This window comes from Simochromis diagramma, unplaced genomic scaffold (genome assembly GCF_900408965.1).
Source record: "Simochromis diagramma unplaced genomic scaffold, fSimDia1.1 OVJJ01000304.1, whole genome shotgun sequence".
NCBI classification, from domain to species: domain Eukaryota; kingdom Metazoa; phylum Chordata; class Actinopteri; order Cichliformes; family Cichlidae; genus Simochromis; species Simochromis diagramma.
Genome location: NW_024387030.1, coordinates 11299326 through 11318449, shown reverse-complemented (window position 1 = coordinate 11318449; position 19124 = coordinate 11299326). Strand labels below are relative to the sequence as shown.

The following is a 19124-nucleotide window of genomic DNA, read 5'->3' as shown; positions in this document are numbered from 1 at the left end:
TCATTGGGCTCTTCTGTTCTGAAATTAGGACTTGAAGATGCCAACTGTTCTGTTTATACGATGGGAAGAGAGACAGAAATTATTTGCTCCTCACTAAAGAAACAATCCAACTGTTTTTCACCCTGATTTACACAGATATGAGCCATAATAGGAAAGCAGCCTAACAAATTCATCTGCTTACACAGTAAAAGAGAAGTTCTTTGGTGTGGTCATATCGTTCTGTGAATAGATTGTAACATTTGGTTTTAAACACAAGCTATATGGGAAAAAACGTCTGACTCATTCATTTTACGTTCTGCAGTCCAGTTTCTAAGTTCCTCTTCATGCCTTTGTCCCGAGTCAGAGAAGGGTGTTTCCCTCCAGCAGCCTCAACAAGAACATCAGGCGTTACCCAGCTCGGGGAGAGCTTTCAGGCAAAGCCTTCACTAACTGCAGAAACACAGCTGGAGGAAACAACAACAGCAGCTCCGTCTCTGGGTACACTCAGCAGAGAAGCTCAGTTAGTCAATAAATACTGCACATGCAACACCACCACATAAAAGAAGAAATACTGAATACAATACTGGATGTAATGCACTAAAGAATGGTACTGACACTAATCTGGGACTTGGTAGGCCTCCATCTATATCTTATAGCTAAGTTATTCAGCAGCTACAAGGATAAAGAGCAAGTCTAAATGTGTGACATACTGTATTTGTTCCTGCTCAGCGTGGAAGGCCTTTGGATTTCTACTTGTCACAATACAAATACTATATAAAACTTTTTTTTTTTTTTAACCGAGAGAGTCGTCCAAATAAATAGTAGCAAAGAGTACAGAAGGCAAAAATGTTTCCAGCTGCCAACACACACAGAAGAGGAATGCCACCAGATGCTTGGTAGGTTGGTTGATCTGATATCCTCGTGTTGGTGTTGTTCCCAGATCATCATACTAAATGTTGTTCCAGAATCAACATTGCAAGTGACCAATCAGAATGTTGTGACGTCATACCTTTGCGACTTCGGGAAAAACCGGCGTAAAACAAAAAACTGTACTTAAGCTGCGTGAAACCGCCTCTGTCCGCCGATCAACGGACCCTGACCCTAACCCTAACCGTAACCCTTTAATAAACAATAAGCAGAATTGATATTGTCCTTGCAACATTGGAATTTCATAAATGCACGAATGGCTTGGCGCGCAAAGGAATAACGTCACAACAATGTGATTGGTCACTTGCAATGTTGAACCTGGAACAACATTTTCATGATGGTCTGGGAACAACACCAACACGAGGATATCAGATCATCCTTAGTAGGTTTTCCTAATCTTGGATCATTTGCCCAGTCTGGTTAAGCTCAAACACATTACTGTGCCAGGTACTCCTTGGCTTTCTCCAAGCCCTCTTTCAGAAAGCTGATATAAGTGGATGTGGAGGGATCTTCGAAGCCGCCAGAGAAGCTGAAAGTTGCTTCTTCCTCCTCGGGTTTCATGGCAGTTTGATCTAAGAAGAAGTTGGCATTGATGTGATGAACCTGAAACCACATAAAAGAGGATAAAAGGCTTTAGAGGCTTCTTTCTTCTTCGCATCTATACTTTGTCAAGTCAGGGTTAATATGGCATTTTCAAAGTAAGACTTTCTGCAATAGCTGCTAATAAAACTGTAAATAACTTTCTATGTAGTACATTTTTGGCAGAGTCTTCCATATCTCTGCCAGTTTTATTATGCTTGGCTAGTGTGTGGGCACTTACAGGGATATGATGCATCCACATAAGCTAATGTTACCGTATTTCATTTTTATTATTTCATTGCCATCAGCCTCACAGTTGACTGTGTCGTTTCACTGCTAATGCAACATGGAGAATGCAGATAGCCAACATTTATTATCCTAATATTCCCAATAGTGTGCTTTTGCCTATGATTTAATTCTATGAAAAATAATATTTACAATGGTTCCATTGGGCAGAGCCACCATCATCTCCACAGGAAAACTGTACTTTTCAAGGTGTAAGCGAGCCTTTTCACTCAACGCAGGGTTTTGCTCATCAGCCTGGGAAAAGAGGAAACAGGATATTTATTAAGTGGAAACACAGCTGTACTTAAAGTAAGAGGATAAGCACATTTTTCAGTAATTGCCCAACTTTCTGGATTTTTCACCACTATAGCTGCTTACCTGCAGGTTCTCCAGCTCTTTGACCAGAGACCAGCTGCTTATAAAGCTCTGGTTGAGGAGGGCGAGGACGGGCGAACTTTCCAGGACTGTCTCCCGGAGAGTTCGCCCCGAACCTATAAAAGCGTGGGGAGGAGACAAGGATATGGTGAACATATTAGGAACAAGGTAGAACTCCAAATAGGTGTAATGGTCGTCAAAGTTGGCAGACTGAATGAATTATAATTAACCAGCACAGGTATTAATAATGACATGAGTAACTGTCACAGATCCTTAATTAACATAATTAGTACATCATTAGTAACACCTGTATTTACCTGCCATTTCAGAAAAATGGGCTTAAGTGCACTTTACAGTAATATTTAATTGGTAATGGTATGCCTTTAGAAAGCTAGCAGCTTAAATTTAATGACTGTGATGCACTTTTGAAGCATGACATTATCTCACCTCAGCATGACTGGTCATCTAAAGCTCCCCACAGCAGAATAGAGTGCACCAGCTTTTTCTCTGCTTGGGCTCGATCGAAAGCCTCTGAAAAAGGCAGGTAGGACACCTGGGAAGGAGCACAGTGTTACACCGACACTGTGTGCAATAACACAATCACCAACTTATTCGAACGTAGAGAATTACCTTCTTAAAGGGATAGAAGGTGACCTCCATGCGGCGAGCAGCTTCCTCCTGACTGATCTCAGAGGTCCAGTGGATTTCCTCAAAGACAAACTGGATGGGCTCATTGCTGCTGTCACGCCGATCAATGATATTACCCTGCTCGTCAGTGATGACGGAGGGAGTGGACGGGCCCGCCGACTGGAGCTCTAACTGCAAACCCAAGTTCTCGTTAGACATATTACACACGCTTTACATCAGACACTCTTGTGTGTCTTTTCTGAGGATCATCTTTTACATTCTGTGAAATTCCACACATGTCTGAGTAAATGAACAGATTCATAAGTATTTAATCCATATATGTATTTTAAATTAAAGTCAAAACAGGCAGTTACCGTGACATTAATACTGTTTGATTGACTGGAAATCAAATAGATGTGACTTAACTTAAAGACTAAGTTAGGACAGTCAGCCAGAAACAATACTGATGCAGCTACACAGTGATGAGAACAGTTAGTGTTGAGATAAACAGCCATACCTGTGGCAGGTAACCAATGTCCACCTCCATATTGCTGCTCTCACTAGCTCCGTAGAGCCACTCCATGTCTACATTCAGAGACCTGTAACACAGCACAGGTGGCACTCAAACTTCACAACGATCTATCGATAGGGGAGTATATGAACACTAGGGGTGCAACGATACACAAAATTCACGGTTCGGTTCGGTTCGATACTTTGGTGTCACGGTTCGATATTTTTTTCGATACAAAAAAAAAAAAAAAAAATGTTCATGCCTTTTTAATTTGTCATTTATTAAAATTATAAATATATATTTTAACTCAAAAGTACAGTTTTTAAATTTAATGTTGCTGAAACAAAAGTAATTAAAAAAAAAATATATATATATATATATATATATATATATATATATATATATATATATATATATATATATATATATATATATATATATCTCAGGGCTCTCAAAATTTCAAAATCCCTGGTAGCCCTTCGGGCAGGGACTCTTCAGTTTTTGGTAGCCCAAAATAAATGTAAGTAGCCCGAATAAAAAAGAGAGCAATTTTTTGATTGATGTTTTGTTTCCTGTTTTGTTTCCTTTACAATATTATACATTAAAGTATAATATTGTAAAGGAAACAAAACATTAATCAAAAAATCGTTGAAAAACAAATTACAACATTGTATAAAAATTACAATCATCAACTCAAATACTTGGTTCTAATTGAACAGAAATTTCTATGAACTTGTAAGAACTGTGTAGGACATGAATCAGTCTGTGTCAGATCCTGAATTTGAAATTTCCGCTGAAGTCACGGGTAAGAGACAAGTGGAACCAAGATCTAGGCCATTTGCTTTTTGAAGTTTGCAAAGACTGCTAAATTTTGCCAGTGGTAGTTCACTCTTTGCAACATAGTACGCTGTTCTAAACAGATTTTTCAGGTTTATTTTTAGTATGTTATTTGCAATTGGTGTTTGTTCTGGGAAAGATATTGCAGACTGAGCAATAATGCATTTCTTGCATTTCTCATGGCTTCTAATGGGGGCCTTTCTTAAAATGACTGGTCCCAGTAACAAAGGCGCTTGTCGACTCAGAAATCGAGAGAAAACCAACAACACACCCGGCAGAACATTATGTTATTTACACGGGTGCACATAAGTGGTTCGCATGTGCGCATTCGCTGTCAAAATAAAAGACGCGCACCAGATAAGAAGTTGCAACGCGCGTTTGCGTCCATATAAAAAGCACTGTTTTTGTCCGCTAGAGTGGGATTTTCACGGCACATTCTGCACCACATCTCTGTGCGTTCATCATTTGTTTGAAGCCAGCTCACCTCCTGCAACCACTTTTCCTACAATACGCGCTTCTTTTGTGGTTCGGACTCCTTCTGACATTTCTTTGGAGGTAGAGGAACACCAAAGTAATTGCTTAAAGGAGCTTCTTCGACATCTTTAAGAGTTTTAAACAAATGTCTGTCCTCCTCCAGAAAATCTTATGTATGCAAACACGCGTTGCAACTTCATATCTTGTGCGCGTTTTTTTTTTTTTTGACAGCGAATGCGCACCTGCGGACCACTTATGTGCAGCCCTGGTTATATAGCTTGTCGTATTGCAGCCACAGAAATTCTTTTGTCCATGAAACCATAAAGCTGCACTTTCTTTTTGCCTTATAGTCTGATTTGTCATAACTTTTCCGTTTTGTGGTAAGCTTTTCTTTGGCTGTCACTTCTTCACCCTGACCTGTCTTATTTGGCTCAGCAGAACTAAAATATATATGCTGCTGCTTTTACACACACACACATAACGCTCAGCGATTCTCTGCGCGATCAACCTCTCATATGTTTAAGCTTGCTGCGGGAGATTTCACTTGTCATGTTTGCATAGTAAGCTAACGATTGATAAGACGATGTCAGAGGAATTGGTGCAGAAATTATCATCACTCACCAATCAGTGCTGTCGCTCTCTAGCGATTTTGCAAGCCCTGTATCTGATTGAGGAATCACTCATCTTTGGAAAAGAGAGTTTATTACAGAGAAATGGCTCTTTCCAAAATAAAAGCTATACTATACGCTTCTTCTGGGCTATATTCTCAGCAGCATATTGTAGCGGGTCAGGGCTGTTCGGGGTTCTGTTTGTACAGTTATGTTTTGTTTATGTTGCCATAGTGACGGGTGACGCCCTCTCGCTGCGACGGTGTGTCCTTCCGGGGTCAGAGGGCGCCTTGTGTGTTGTTGTTGTTGTTGCTGTGCGGTTGCCACGCTGAGCAGTTAGCTAGCGGCAGTGTTCTTCTGCAGATGTCAATAAACGGCTGTGCTCCCTGGCTAGCTCACGGGAAGCAAGACCAAACGACACCTCCGTCTCCTCGTTGTCTGAGCTCGCCACATTGGTGTCAGAAGTGGGATGATGGTGGCACCCCATGTTCTGACCCGAGTGACTTTTCCCCCGCCGGTCGTGACCGGCCGGTGCGCCAAAAGAAGGCACCTGGACATTTGCAAAGTGGAAGCAAAAATCAAGCGCAAATTCAAACTCGATTTCAATATGTCACATATTGACAGTGGCTCACCGATGCCAATGACATAATTACCCAGCTACATTTCCGAAAGAATGCAAAAGCATTGACATATATTTTTCCTTCCTACAATAGCCCGACGGGCAGGGCAGAAATAGATCTTGGTAGTACGACTGGAAAAATCGCTAGCCCCGGGACGTCGGGCTAGCGATTTTGCGAGCCCTGTGTTACAGGCATGGCCCTTTAAGGATGAAGCCTGATGGGAAATGTATTCGGGATGTGTGTAGCGGGACTGCCTGGTGTGTGTGTGAAGAGAGAGAGCGGAGAAGGGGAAAAAGTAACGGTTAGCTACAGAGGAGACGAAAAGAAAATAAATAAAAGGAATATAATAACTCCCTCGACAGCCAGAGTTGTGTCGGCGATGCTCGCTGTGAGTAAACTGTTTCAGCCCACTGTACGCGGTGTTCGTGCCTTAGAGAAGAAATAAAGTTCGGTGAAGCAGTTTCCTACGCCTCCTTCGATCTTTTTGCTAGCGGAGTTGACCTGTATAGTAAGCTGTTGCCGGCTACGAGTCAGTTACAGAACCTTCAAGTAACTGCCAGAGGTTTTCTTACTACGGTTCGGGGCCGCGGATCTGGCGCGGTAACACCTGTATCTGATTGAGGAATCACTCATCTTTGGAAAAGAGAGTTTATTACAGAGAAATGGCTCTTTCCAAAATAAAAGCTATACTATACGCTTCTTCTGGGCTATATTCTCAGCAGCATATTGTAGCGGGTCAGGGCTGTTCGGGGTTCTGTTTGTACAGTTATGTTTTGTTTATGTTGCCATAGTGACGGGTGACGCCCTCTCGCTGCGACGGTGTGTCCTTCCGGGGTCAGAGGGCGCCTTGTGTGTTGTTGTTGTTGCTGTGCGGTTGCCGCGCTGAGCAGTTAGCTAGCGGCAGTGTTCTTCTGCAGATGTCAATAAACGGCTGTGCTCCCTGGCTAGCTCACAGGAAGCAAGACCAAACGACACCTCCGTCTCCTCGTTGTCTGAGCTCGCCACATTGGTGTCAGAAGTGGGATGATGGTGGCACCCCATGTTCTGACCCGAGTGACCCCGGCCGGTGCGCCAAAAGAAGGCACCTGGACATTTGCAGGACTTTGTGTGGGGTAATGGGGTCGTCGGGGACGACTGACCCCTTAGGTGGGGGCTATGTAGCGGGTCAGGGCTGTTCGGGGTTCTGTTTGTACAGTTATGCTTTGTTTATGTTGCCATAGTGACAGGTGACGCCTTCTCGCTGAGACAGTGTGTCCTTCCGGGGTCAGAGGGCGCTCTGTGTGTTGTTGTTGCTGTGCGGTTGCCGCGCTGAGCAGTTAGCTAGCGGCAGTGTTCTTCTGAAGATGTCAATAAACGGCTGTGCTCCCTGGCTAGCTCACGGGAAGCAAGACCAAACGATACCTCCGTCTCCTCGTTGTCTGAGCTCGCCACAATATTAAACATATCAGGTCCCCATAAGGAGAATCATGTGCTAACGGCTGTCTAAATGACTCGGGTAAAGTTTGTAGCATGCATGCTTGTTGTTTTTGTCTGCTTCCACTTGTCTTTGCACTAGGATGATGTCAGTGTAAATGTGCAGTCATATTCGTTGTGTTCCCACTAGTGCTGTCAGCGTTAATCTCGTTGAAATGACGTTAACGCCACAACACGGCAAATCTCCGTTAACGAGCTACCCCTGCGTGGGGCTAGACAGCCAACACATTAACGAGCTAACTGCGCTAACACACTAGTTCCCACCCATGTAATTGAGCATTGCGTGGCACATCCAACATACTGTTTTACTTTAGTCCATGACCTTACCTTCAGGGTCATACCTCACATGAAAACCAAAATAATTCCTAACGCCAGATCTGAATGAGGGTGGGGGAGGTTCAATTTGCCATGTTGCAAGGAGAGCTTAACTTCTGTCTCGCTAGCTTGCCCTGCGCTCTTCCTTCTGAAGATGCTGTCTGTGTTGAGCGCTCAGTGGATCTGCGCTCGACAGTGCAGCCTAGGCGGAGTAGTCGAACGCAGATTCACTGAGCGCTCCACACAGACAGCATCGTCACAAGGAAAGTTGATAAAATAAATTACAAATTTTGTATTGTTCAATACATATGCGTACCGAACCGAAAGCACTGTATCGAACGGTTCAATATCGATACGAGTATCGTTGCACCCCTAATGAACACGTGTGACAGTTTGTGTGTGTGTTAGAGGGATTTACCTGTTATTGGGGACATAAAGGTGGAAGAGGCGGACGTGAGAGGCGTCTTTAGAGAGGACAATGTTGCCAGTGAACTGGCCTGGTGTGAACCAGAAGGGAAAATCTGGAATATCATTGAGCTGGAATTCTGCATGAATCCTGCAGGGGGTGAACAGAAGGAGTAAAAATTGAGAGCACGCAAGTCTCTGTCGGAAATCCCTACAAGAACTAACCAGGGAGTCGGGTCATAACATTTGCACGGTGTTTTGATTTTCGACCTTCACAAAGCTGTCAGAGGCTTTATTTTACTACAGCAGCATCACAAAGACTTCAAACCACAGGTGTCAAACCTGTGAATTAACTGAATCCTACCCACATATCACTTTGGGCTTTCAGGACATTTTGGCCAGCCCATTTCTGGGAATGGTCCCCATAGCAACATGCATCTCACGCACACAGCAAGTTAAACAAAAGGGTGCCCTTCCACTGCACCTGCAAGCTACTAAGCTCAGAGTAACAGAAAAGGCCAGTTGATGCTGGAGGCAGACAATTTTGCGAGAGGTGGGAGACTGATTTTTTATTTACCAAGTGTAAGGAATGGTCTGTACAACCATCTGCAATGAGATAAAGGCTACTGTCAAAGAATTTTAACTACTATAACTACTAACTGTTTTTCTTTTAATTGAAATCTCCCACATGAGTACTCAGTTGTTGCTTTCAGGCCCCTGAAACAGGCTCTGTGAGATTTGTAGAAATACATGCAAGATCACAAGTAGTAAATCTTCATTATTGTGTTTTGTCTGATTGAATTTTGTCTTCTAAAAGCTGCCACTAGTTGTCACATTCAGGCTTGTGAAACGGGTTCTTGTGAGTTGATCGTAGGGCAGTCTACATATTTATTTAAAGCACATCAACATACGTGCTTTTCTCATTTTCCAACATGGCCTTTGAGCGAGTTTGAAACTTCTGCTTTAAATATTTACAATTAGAGTGCTTTTTCAATTCAATTGTATTTATACAGGACCAAATCACCACAACAGTCACCTCAAGGCGCTTTATATTGCAAGGTAAAGACCCTACAATAATAAAGAGAAAACCCCAACAATCAGCCCACTCCCTGTGACAAAGCACTTGGCGATAGCAGGGGGGGGGGCAGAACCAGGCTCACTCTGTCTATGGTTTGTGACTGTCATATGGAACTAAAGCTGGAAACTAAAAAGTCATGAATGAGCATAAAAACAAATAATTCCATCTTTTGCTTCCTTACTAACTAAAAGTGGAATTCATCCACACAGAATTCCTGTAAAACCTTTGACAGAATAATAAAGTGAACACAGTGACTCGTAATAAATTTAAAATTCACTGTGTGCTTTAGACATCAATCAGCACTAATGCATAATACACATATTTTGCAGTTTAATAGTTCAAACGTATTAAAAAACACCGCCATCCTCCTTACTCCCTCCTCACCTGAAGACAATGTCATAATAGAAGTCGTTGCTGGCTCGGATGCAGGCGACTGCGCCCTGCGGAGCAAAGCGGGTTTTGATGAAGGGCTGAGGGTGGAACATGCTCAACAAGGAGTGGATGAGGACCTGCACCAAGAGCCAAAGAACCATAAGCCACTACACAGTGCAATAATCGCATGTTACAATCTAACCATAGGCCAAACAGAGATGGATTTTTAGGCTACCTCTCTGCCCCTTGGTGTGGGAGGGTGATAACGGTTATTGGGCAGGTATCCAGTGAAAATGTTGAGCTCGCTGGGGATCACCCACCACGTGTCACCGACTTCTATCTTGTTCTTCGGGGGCAAGAACACCCTAAACTGGCTTGCAGAGAAGGACGAAGAAGGCACTGCTGGGCTCTTCCAAGACCGCAGCCCACTCAGAGAGCTGTGAGAAACCTGAAAGAGATGGAGGAAGGTAATTTTGGAAAGCACAAGCATTACAAATTCTCAGCAGTTTCATTCTGGATTCAATTCAAGGCTGCTTGCACCTTTTGAATGAGCTGCATTCACAAAGAGCTGAGTAAGACAGTCAGACAATGTACAAGCAGATTTATCAACAATAACTGCATCAACACGCTATAATTTAGCCCCTTCTGGGATTTTCTGTGCTGTGATTTTGATTAAAGCAGTCCTCTGCAGACGCTGTAGAGCAGCGATGAAAAAGAGAACAATAAACCAGCAGCATAAAGGAAGCACGCAGAGTTTGGTATTGTCTTACTCCAAGGAAACCATCTTTGCTTTTTGTCATGGAGTCAAGCAGGAGAGGCTGCATTTTGGCTTCCAAGGTTAAAGTCTCCCCGTTGCGATCATGGATCGCTTCCTCCTCAAAATCCGCTGGGTTTGTAATCCCTGTAAGTAAACCAGAGTCAGTGTGAGGCTATACATTTGTGGTCACAAGTTTACATACACTCATGTACGTGAATGTCATAATGATTCAGGGCATTTAATTTTTTCTTTGAACTGTTCTTTTTCAAGGATGGAACAAGTAGACATGCTTTATAGCTAAGTGGTGCCGAAGGTTCTGTAATGTCTTTAACCTTGAAGGCCAAGTCCAATTAACTTCTCCTTAGTGATCATAATTGACTACAGCTGGTAGTTTCTCTTAAAGATGTATGCTGTACAATCATTCCACCCTGAAAAAAAGAACTATTCAAACAAATCAGTAAAATCTGATTACTTTGGAATAGGGCTGCCACGATTAGTCGACTAGTCACGATTATGTTGACTATCAAAGTCGTCGACGACTGATTTAATAGTCGATGCGTCGTTTGAAGCTTTGTAAGATCACAAAAGCCGCAAGAATAAGTAGTAGGATTTAAGAGTGTAATACCGGACTGAAACAGAAGATAACAGCACTGCATGTACAAGGATGCCAGCTGCCGTTAAACCCCGAAGAAGAAGAAGAAGAAGAAGAAAGAGTACTTTATTGGTCCCCGTGGGGAAAATCGCTCTCTGCATTTAACCCATTCACTCAATGAAGCAGTGGGCAGCCATTGGGCGCCCGGGGAGCAGTGTGTAGGGACGGTACCTTGCTCAGGGGTACCTCAGGGTAGCTGTTCAGGGGAATCGAACCCCCGACCTTCCGATCATGGGGCCACCACTCTACCTACTGAGCTATCCCAGCTATCCCTGAAGAAGCTGTGTCCCAGAATTCATAGCGCAGCCCAGCTCAGTTTCCAACAATGGTGGCAGCTAGTTTTAATATTACTCGTATTATTCTTTCTGGGTCACAAAATAAACGTTTAACATATTTTCAGAATGTAGCTGTGTAAACCTCAAATATCTGCTCAGTTTATCAAGACACCACATATTTTGAAAAGCGCTCCGACGTTTTCGGAGACGTCTGTTGCCCACTAGCTTGATAGCTAGCCGGGGGCAAGGCTCACTGGAGCCCATGAGAACACCGGACTCCCGGCAAATCGTTTTCAAACCCACTGCCGTCTTTCGCTACTCAGGTTAAATATATATAATTCACTTAGATAACTTACAAGTGTTATTGTTTGGCTTTTTTTAGTATTTTATTTGTTCCTGAGTAAATCGGTTTGGCTGAGATTAAAGTTATAGTTTTTACACAGCTGAATAAACGTCAAGCAGACAACTGGTTATCAGAAGTGTGAGATGCTCGAGAATATACTCCGGTGTCCTGTTATATTTTAGATAGCAAGGAGTTTATTAAACTTCACCGAAACAATCTGCAAATTTCATTAAAATGTAATAAACTATCATCTTGTCTTTATTTTTAGTTAGCACATACCTTACACACTTAAAGCTGTAAGCTAATGATAGTTATATAAGAGCAGATGCATGCTGGTGCAATAAGCTGTACGTTTTACGTCCAATGGATGCATGATCTGATTAGTCGCTAGTCGACTATCAAAATAATCGTTTGTGGCAGCCCTACTTTGAAATTCATGCCTCATGAGTATATGTAAGCTTGTGACCACAACGATAGGTAACAAAGGAGACTGAAGGAAAATGATTGGACAAAAGTGACAAGCACAAAGAAAGGTAACATGATGCACCTGTGAGCTTCTCTGCAATAGGTTTAAACTCCTCCGGACTGAGATAGAAGTCGTGGTCGGTGTCTAAAGAGGAGAAGAGAAAAAGCCCCTCGGCACCCAGTGTCCGAACACTCTCTTCCTATTGGAGGGACACATGCATTAGACTGATCTTCACGGTCAATTCATATGCTTTTTTTTTTTTAATGCAGCATAAAAACATATTAGGACATTAAGACCCCATCACATGAAATGCAAATATTTTAAATTATTACAACTACAAAAACATTCGCTCAGATGTGTGACACATTTAAAGTAATGTGCTACATTATCCCAAATGACTGAGCATCCTGCCTGGATAAAGATCATCCCTGAGGAGGCAGATTCCTAGCATGCATTTCAGTCAAACCACCCTTTCTGAAGCAGACGCGTGCCTACCAGCGACCTTACAATGGAGGGAAGAGGGGGAGGGAGGTGCAAGAACAACTTGGAAACCCTCAGTAACCAAACAAGTCTGGATTTGGACAAGGGGGTGAGTTTTAGCAGCTGTGACAAAGACCCACCCCCCTATAATAAAACACTACGGGGAAGGAAAAACTGCAGATGTGGAGCTTTGTGGTGACTGCGTGTCCGCTAAATAAATAATCGAAACACATCTGTTACAGAGAAAACTACTGCAAGATAACAGCAGAATGTCCCTGCGCTGATATTAATGTAATCATGGGTCCTCAAAAGGACGAGAAGGTCACTGCAAAGTTTCTATTAACACAGCTAGACCCACCAAGTCGAGATCACTGTTAAACTGTGATATAACATAATTACAGATTTGGGTCTCACATGACGTTTGAGGAGCTGGGCATCTTGGTAGTACTTTATCCCAAAAGCGAACAGAGGAACAGCACAGACGACCACCCAAGTCCACATCCCCCTGCAGATCCAGGATCTCGAGCCCGGGCTCTGCTTCCCATTCTGCGGCGAAATCTTTTTCTCTTCCTCCGGGATTCTTTTATCTACGTCTGCGGCCATCCTCGACCTCCACCACAGCTATTTAGTCGAAGGCATGTTCGTCTTTCAGTGTAAACTTGCTCTTTTAAAAAGTGCGACGAGTCTAGCGGGACTTTTTCTGTCCCGCAGGAGAGGATCTCGCTTCTTCTCTGGCCGTTACCCCCGCTGGCAACAGCTGTGCAATGTTAGCTAGCAGCACAGATTTCTTATTTCCCACATCCAATCTCGAGCCATATGGATGCAGTTAAGGTGTCAAGCTAGCATGAAATTGGCACGGTAAAGCGGATGTATAGTGTTTTGGCGTTCAAAATAAAAGCGCGAGAGTGTCGTAATGTAGCAATTCTTTTGTAAGTTCATATTATGATCAACTTGTTTTGAATTCAAATATTTTTTTTAGCAAAATGCCAAAGTTGTTGTTGGTTACTGGCAAAAAAGAAAAACTCAATTAAACTAAGCTAAGCGCTACGATTTATTTTGAAAGTAATAACCGGAAGTATAACTTTACAATCTTTCTACTGGGTACACTGGGGCACTAGCTGTATTTAAAGACGTAGGGTTGCATTGTTCACGCAAGGAACAATGCAACTGTTTTATAATGAGTTAAATTATAAATGTATCTGCCAAATGGCTCTGTCCAAAATTTAGATTTTACTTACCTTTATTTTATGTAAGTTAATCTAGAAGCAGAGGTTTAACATTTGTTTCTTTTTATATTCTCTTTAATGGTTAGATTTGTCTGCAATAGAATTAAACACTCCATTAAAACTATCAAACCTTTACTTTGATGCTGTGTCATAAGCGTGTGCTAAGATGTAAGAAGCTTTTTGCTTAAAGTGAAAATCTCCGCTCTTACTTTTAAACAGAAAAATCAATTCATGTATCACTTAATTAATTGGGTTATCTTAAATGCGTTAACGGTTTGTATTTATTTATCTGCTGCTTTGTAATATATACATTGCGGGGATAAGGGTCCTGTTCAAGAGCCAAGCAATGGAAGCTCAGCAGAGCTGGGGTTTGAACCTATAGCTATAGCTGATCTATGGACACCTCCTCACCTCAAAAGGTGGCATATGAGTTACGAAAATCCATGGGTTTATAAATGTAAATGTATTTATCATTGATGTACAATAGGCACATTTAAAAGGTTACTCCCCCAAGCAAAAGGCACTAAAGTAGCCTTATCTCACACAGAATCCTCAACATTTTAGTGCAATATGAATTCAGTGCCACAGGATTACAGGCCTGTGGGACGTTGTGAAGACCCTGGAAAGACTTATCGTTGCCCAGCCCCGACCCAGTCAGGCCACATCAGAATCCCCTTGAGTTTGCTTGCCAGCCCCACCTCGGAGCTGAGGGCGCCATCATCTAACTGCTCATTCTTGTCTACGCCCATGTGGGCCAGCCGGTGAGACCTGTGAGGGTCATGTTTTTCAACTTTTCCAGTTCATTCAATACCATCAGGCCAACCCTTCTGGGTGATAAGCTGACAGTGATGCAGGTGGATGCATCTCTTGTGTCCTTGATTGTTGATTACCTTACAGGAAGACCACAATATGTGCGTCTTTAACATTGTGTGTCTAACAAGGTGATAAGCAACACAGGAGCACCTCCCCTTCCTCTTCACCATCTATATTACAGACTTCAGCCACTGCACAGAGACCTGCCATCTTCAGAAGTTTTCTGATGATTCTGCAGTGGTTGGATGCATCAATGAGGGTGATGAGATGGAGTACCGGGCTGTGGTTGACTCCTTTGTCACTTGGTGTGAGCAGAATCATCTCCAGCTCATCATCTATGTGTACACCATACCTTGGTGTACTCATAGAAAACACCAAACACCACTGCACTCTACAGTAAGGTCCAGAGTTGTCTCCATTTTCTGAAGCAGCTGAGGTCTTTCAATATCTGTCGCGCAATGCTCAGGAGTTTTACAAGTCTGTTGTGGCAAATGCCCTCCTCTACGCTGTTGCATGCTGGGGTAGCAGGTTGAAGGTTGCAGATGCCAACAGGCTCAGTAAACTGATCCACAAGGCCAGTGTTGTGGAGACGGAGCTGGACTCCCTTAGGGTGGTGTTGGAGAAGCGGATGTTGTCCAAGATAAGGACAATGCTGGACAATACCTTTGCACGCACTCCATGACCTGCTGGCCAGTCACAGGAGCACGTTCAGTGAGAGACTGAGATTACCCAAATGCACCACTGAATGACACAGGAAATCATTCCTGCCTGTACCTGTCTCTTTGTACAACTCCTCCATCTAATGCACAGTACACACTGCTATAGTTACACCCTTTTGTACATCCTCTACAGTAAAATAACAAAGACAAAGTTGTACAGGTTAGAGTAAAATGTTAATTATATATATTTGACCTCTGTAACATTTTTGATATGTATAAATGAGCTAATTCTTATACTTTTAAAAGTTTGTAATATATTGTATTATACAATTAGTGTAATCTGTTACTATTATTGTCTTGGAGCAACTGTAAACCACATAGTTTCCTTAGGGTTTATTAAAGTATTCTTATTCTGATGATAAACTCTGACTTTCGCATCTGGAGCCCAAAGGAGGACTAAAGAGCTACTTGTCTCTCTATGTGTGTCCATTACTCCTGAATGGCCAAGAACCTTACAGCGGTATATTCCAGTATTCTTTCTCTGGAACTTTATTTTGTGGTTTTTCTGTTGTTTTAAAAGGTACAGATTAAATGTCTTCAGTCTGTGTATCACAGTGTCCCTGAGAAAAATACTGAACCACAAACTGCCCTCAATACACGCACAGGTGTGTGTGACAAGATAAAACCACTGAAGTGCAAATATAAATGTGAACAGGTGAATGTGGGTTTTCATATACAGTCAGGTCAATAAGTATTGGACAGGGCAATATGTTGTTATGGTAGTTTTTCCTCTGTACACCGCCACAATGGATTTTACATCAAGTTAAGCTGTGATTAAAATGCAAACTTCCAGCTTTCATGTGAGGGATTGAACAAAAGTATTGCAGTGAATGCTTAGGAATTATAGCCAACTTTATACAATAATTGGACACCTGATAGACCTGATTATTCCATTAAAAATGAATAAAAGACCTGCAGTTTATTCCAATTTTTCAACTTGCATTTGGTAGCTGGTCACTGGATTTCTCGATATGAGGCCCAAAGAAATTATCAGGGAGGCTATGATTAGCTGAAAAGCCAGAACAAACCTATCAGAGTGGGAGCTAAAACTTTAGGGCTGACCAATCTGGTACAGTTCTGCAGGGGGGGGGGAAATGCAGTGACCAGCTCAGGAACGCAAAATGCCTGAAAAACCACACAAGACAAATACAGCGGAAGATCGCAGTTACTGCCTTGCTTCAGAATCCCCTTCAGGACAGCTATTTAAGTCAAGAGCACTGTTGAGGAGGAAGGAATATCATTATCAAAGTCTACAATCAAAAGATGACTTCACGAATACAGGATTTACAATTAAGTGAAACCCACTGGTTACACTCAAGAACAGGAAGACCAGATTAGGCTGCAAAGGAAAAAAAATTGTCAGAAAGATGAAACCAGTGAGATAAAAGTATGGAGAAAGATCTACACTAAACCACATTATTTTTCAAACATGGTAGAGACAATGTTTCGGCATGGGCATGTATGGCTGACAGTGGAAGTGTCTGCTGATAGAAGTAGCAGAATGAATTGTGAAGTGTACAAGGCTATACTATCCGCTCAGATTCAGCCAAATACTGCAAAACTGATCAAAGCTTCACAGATTCACAGTAAACGGATTCTTGTTCAACGCATACTTCAAAAGCAACCCAAGCGTTTCTCAAGACAAACATATGGGATATTTTTCAATCCGTCACCTGATTTCAACCTAACAGATTAGCTTTTCGGTAATTAAATTCAAAACTGAATGAAGAGACCCACAAACAAACAGCCGAAGGTGGCTACAGCACTGGTAACGCTCATGGACTGTAGATTTCACACAGCCATCGAGTGCCAAGAATTTCCACTGAAGCATTAAAAATACTCCTGATATTTAAAATTATGATAGTTTGCTCAGTTACTACGCCACTGAAAATAGGGGACTACGTGTGAAACCCAGTGCCTCCAACTAAAGCACAAGCACTCCAACTGTGTCATTCCCAATCCTTGTGACCTGTAAAATGAGACATGATGATATGATCTCTGTGCAGTGTTGTCTCAAGATTGTTTAATTAAGAACATTTAGAAGTTTAACAAGGTATAAGTTAGCCTGGTCGCAGACATCTGAATCACTATGCACATCTCCAATTCCCTCCATTTGAAGCAGTTACAAAATAAGGTCTATAGTACACAGCAGAATTACATTTTCTATCAATAGTCAAACTTAGTTAACTGTCCAGTATTTTAAATGAACAACTAGAGTGAAAAATAAATATTACTTTGTGTACAGAAATGCATGTTTTCCTCTATTTCTTTGTCTGGTAAGTTCAGGTACAGCTCTAACTGCACTGCTGTACTCCACATGTGTAATGTGACTTAATCAACTCCACAAAATTTATTATTGTAGAAAACATTCCACCATCCTTTGTATTTACATAGGCAGACAATGCATCTGATTGTAAGGAGAAGCCTTCTGAACTTGGTGATGGAAGTTTAACAACCACGTTTCTCACAGCTGGCTGAAAAACAAACATTATCTGTCACAAAAGGCATTTTCAGATTTGCTACTAAAGTATGTGACAACAATAACTGCAAGCATTAACTGCTAATGCCTCTTTTATGAGTTAATAAGTCCGTGGATTAATGTCAGAGGCTTTCATTCCATGTCCTCCTCTAATGGTTGGGTCTTCACTTCAACAACTTTTGGAGGGATGTATGAGCCCATGCCTGCTGCTCTCTCTGCCTCTTCCTGGGTGTAGGGCTCTTCTCTGAGCTGTTTCAGTCTGGATGGGGAAAAAAGGAGGTAAGCCATGAAACTTACATGGATAGGATTACGAGCTGTAAGTCCAAATATGTGACTGTAGAGTGGTCCGCTTACCGTTTTTTATGCACTTTAGTTTTGAAGTGCTCTTTCAAGGATCTCATATCCACAAAATATCTCCTGCAAAACAAGAAGAGCCATCACATTAAAATAAAATCTATATTTCTTAAAAATTTAACAGATGAACAGCTCACAGCATAAGAGAGTATAAGAAGAGGGCATTTCATTTTAAGGAAGCCATGAGGATCTGGAACCCTGGATTAGGACTGAAATTTGCTCGAATCATTCATCATTGGGTACGCCACCCTTTTCCAGCTGAGACCTGTGGCCTCAGACTTGGACAATACAGAATATTTCTCCATTCCAGCTTTTCATATGGGAAGATTTACTTCTTTTCCAACCCCAATGGGAAAAGTTCGGCAGAACTTAAGGTGAAATATTAAATATCTTACTAAAGGAAATACTGGTGAAGACTAAGAGTTTAGTAAGCAGCATATATATCAAGCAAAGTCAGTTAACAGATGGACTGTTACAGTAAACAGAGAAATACCTACGCGCAGTGTAAGCAGTAGTGTTGTGCACATCCGGTTACATCGTAGTCAACCTCCTGATGCAGCAGTTTAGCAGCTGTGTCAGGCTTCATGTCTGAGTGGATCTGATCCAGGTCTTTGGTCCTGCGCTTTGTCTTCCAGGTCTTTGCAATGTTCTTCTTCTTGCCATTGTTGTGGTTTCGGGTTTGTTTGGACTTCCCCATGATAACCAGTTGGTACTGTGTGAAACAAAAGGGTTTTAATCACCCAAAATGAACGCAGACACGTCACAGACTTGTGTCAACATTAAAATCTTTCGATTGTTTCACTGATACTTCCCAGTTAATATTCTTAGAATCTATTTACAAATACCGATCAAAAATATGCGTTTAACGTCTAATCAATCGTTACTGCAGCCGATCTACATCTAATAAGCCGTCGCAGATGTTATTTTCAGACTTTGCTTACCTTCCACACGTGTGACCGAGAGAAGTGAAATCTATTTCCGGGTCAATGGAGTAGAACGATACTACGCAGTCACCTCCAGAGGGCGCGAAACTCCCGGTCTCTAACAGTGGGGCGATAATAAAAACACCTTAACTATTTTAATTTAAACGCTAAC

General features: G+C 42.1%; 2 protein-coding genes across 3 annotated transcripts; both read right to left on the bottom strand.

Annotated features, from left to right (window-relative positions):
- Positions 1 to 31: 31 nt before the first annotated feature.
- selenon (selenoprotein N) lies at positions 32 to 13263 on the bottom strand. Of its 2 annotated transcripts, none has more exons than XR_005697290.1 (13): positions 12853 to 13263; positions 12040 to 12157; positions 10236 to 10366; positions 9701 to 9913; positions 9478 to 9602; positions 8029 to 8166; positions 3290 to 3371; positions 2776 to 2964; positions 2593 to 2698; positions 2149 to 2261; positions 1924 to 2025; positions 1285 to 1509; positions 32 to 871 (listed from the first exon to the last, which is right to left on the bottom strand). XR_005697290.1 is itself a non-coding variant. In XM_040041727.1 (13 exons), exons 1-12 carry the CDS (start codon positions 13039 to 13041, stop codon positions 1342 to 1344), a joined length of 1674 nt encoding a protein of 557 aa, XP_039897661.1. In that variant the 5' UTR covers positions 13042 to 13263; the 3' UTR covers positions 39 to 882; positions 1296 to 1341. The 2 variants fall into 2 exon arrangements, 1 of the variants encoding a protein (XP_039897661.1); XM_040041727.1 differs by having other exon boundaries at positions 39 to 882; positions 1296 to 1509.
- A 3925-nt stretch (positions 13264 to 17188) lies between these two features.
- znf593 (zinc finger protein 593) lies at positions 17189 to 19070 on the bottom strand. The gene is made up of 4 exons (XM_040041306.1): positions 18971 to 19070; positions 18527 to 18741; positions 18030 to 18092; positions 17189 to 17934 (listed from the first exon to the last, which is right to left on the bottom strand). Exons 2-4 carry the CDS (start codon positions 18724 to 18726, stop codon positions 17808 to 17810), a joined length of 390 nt encoding a protein of 129 aa, XP_039897240.1. The 5' UTR covers positions 18727 to 18741; positions 18971 to 19070; the 3' UTR covers positions 17189 to 17807.
- Between the last annotated feature and the right edge of the window lie 54 nt (positions 19071 to 19124).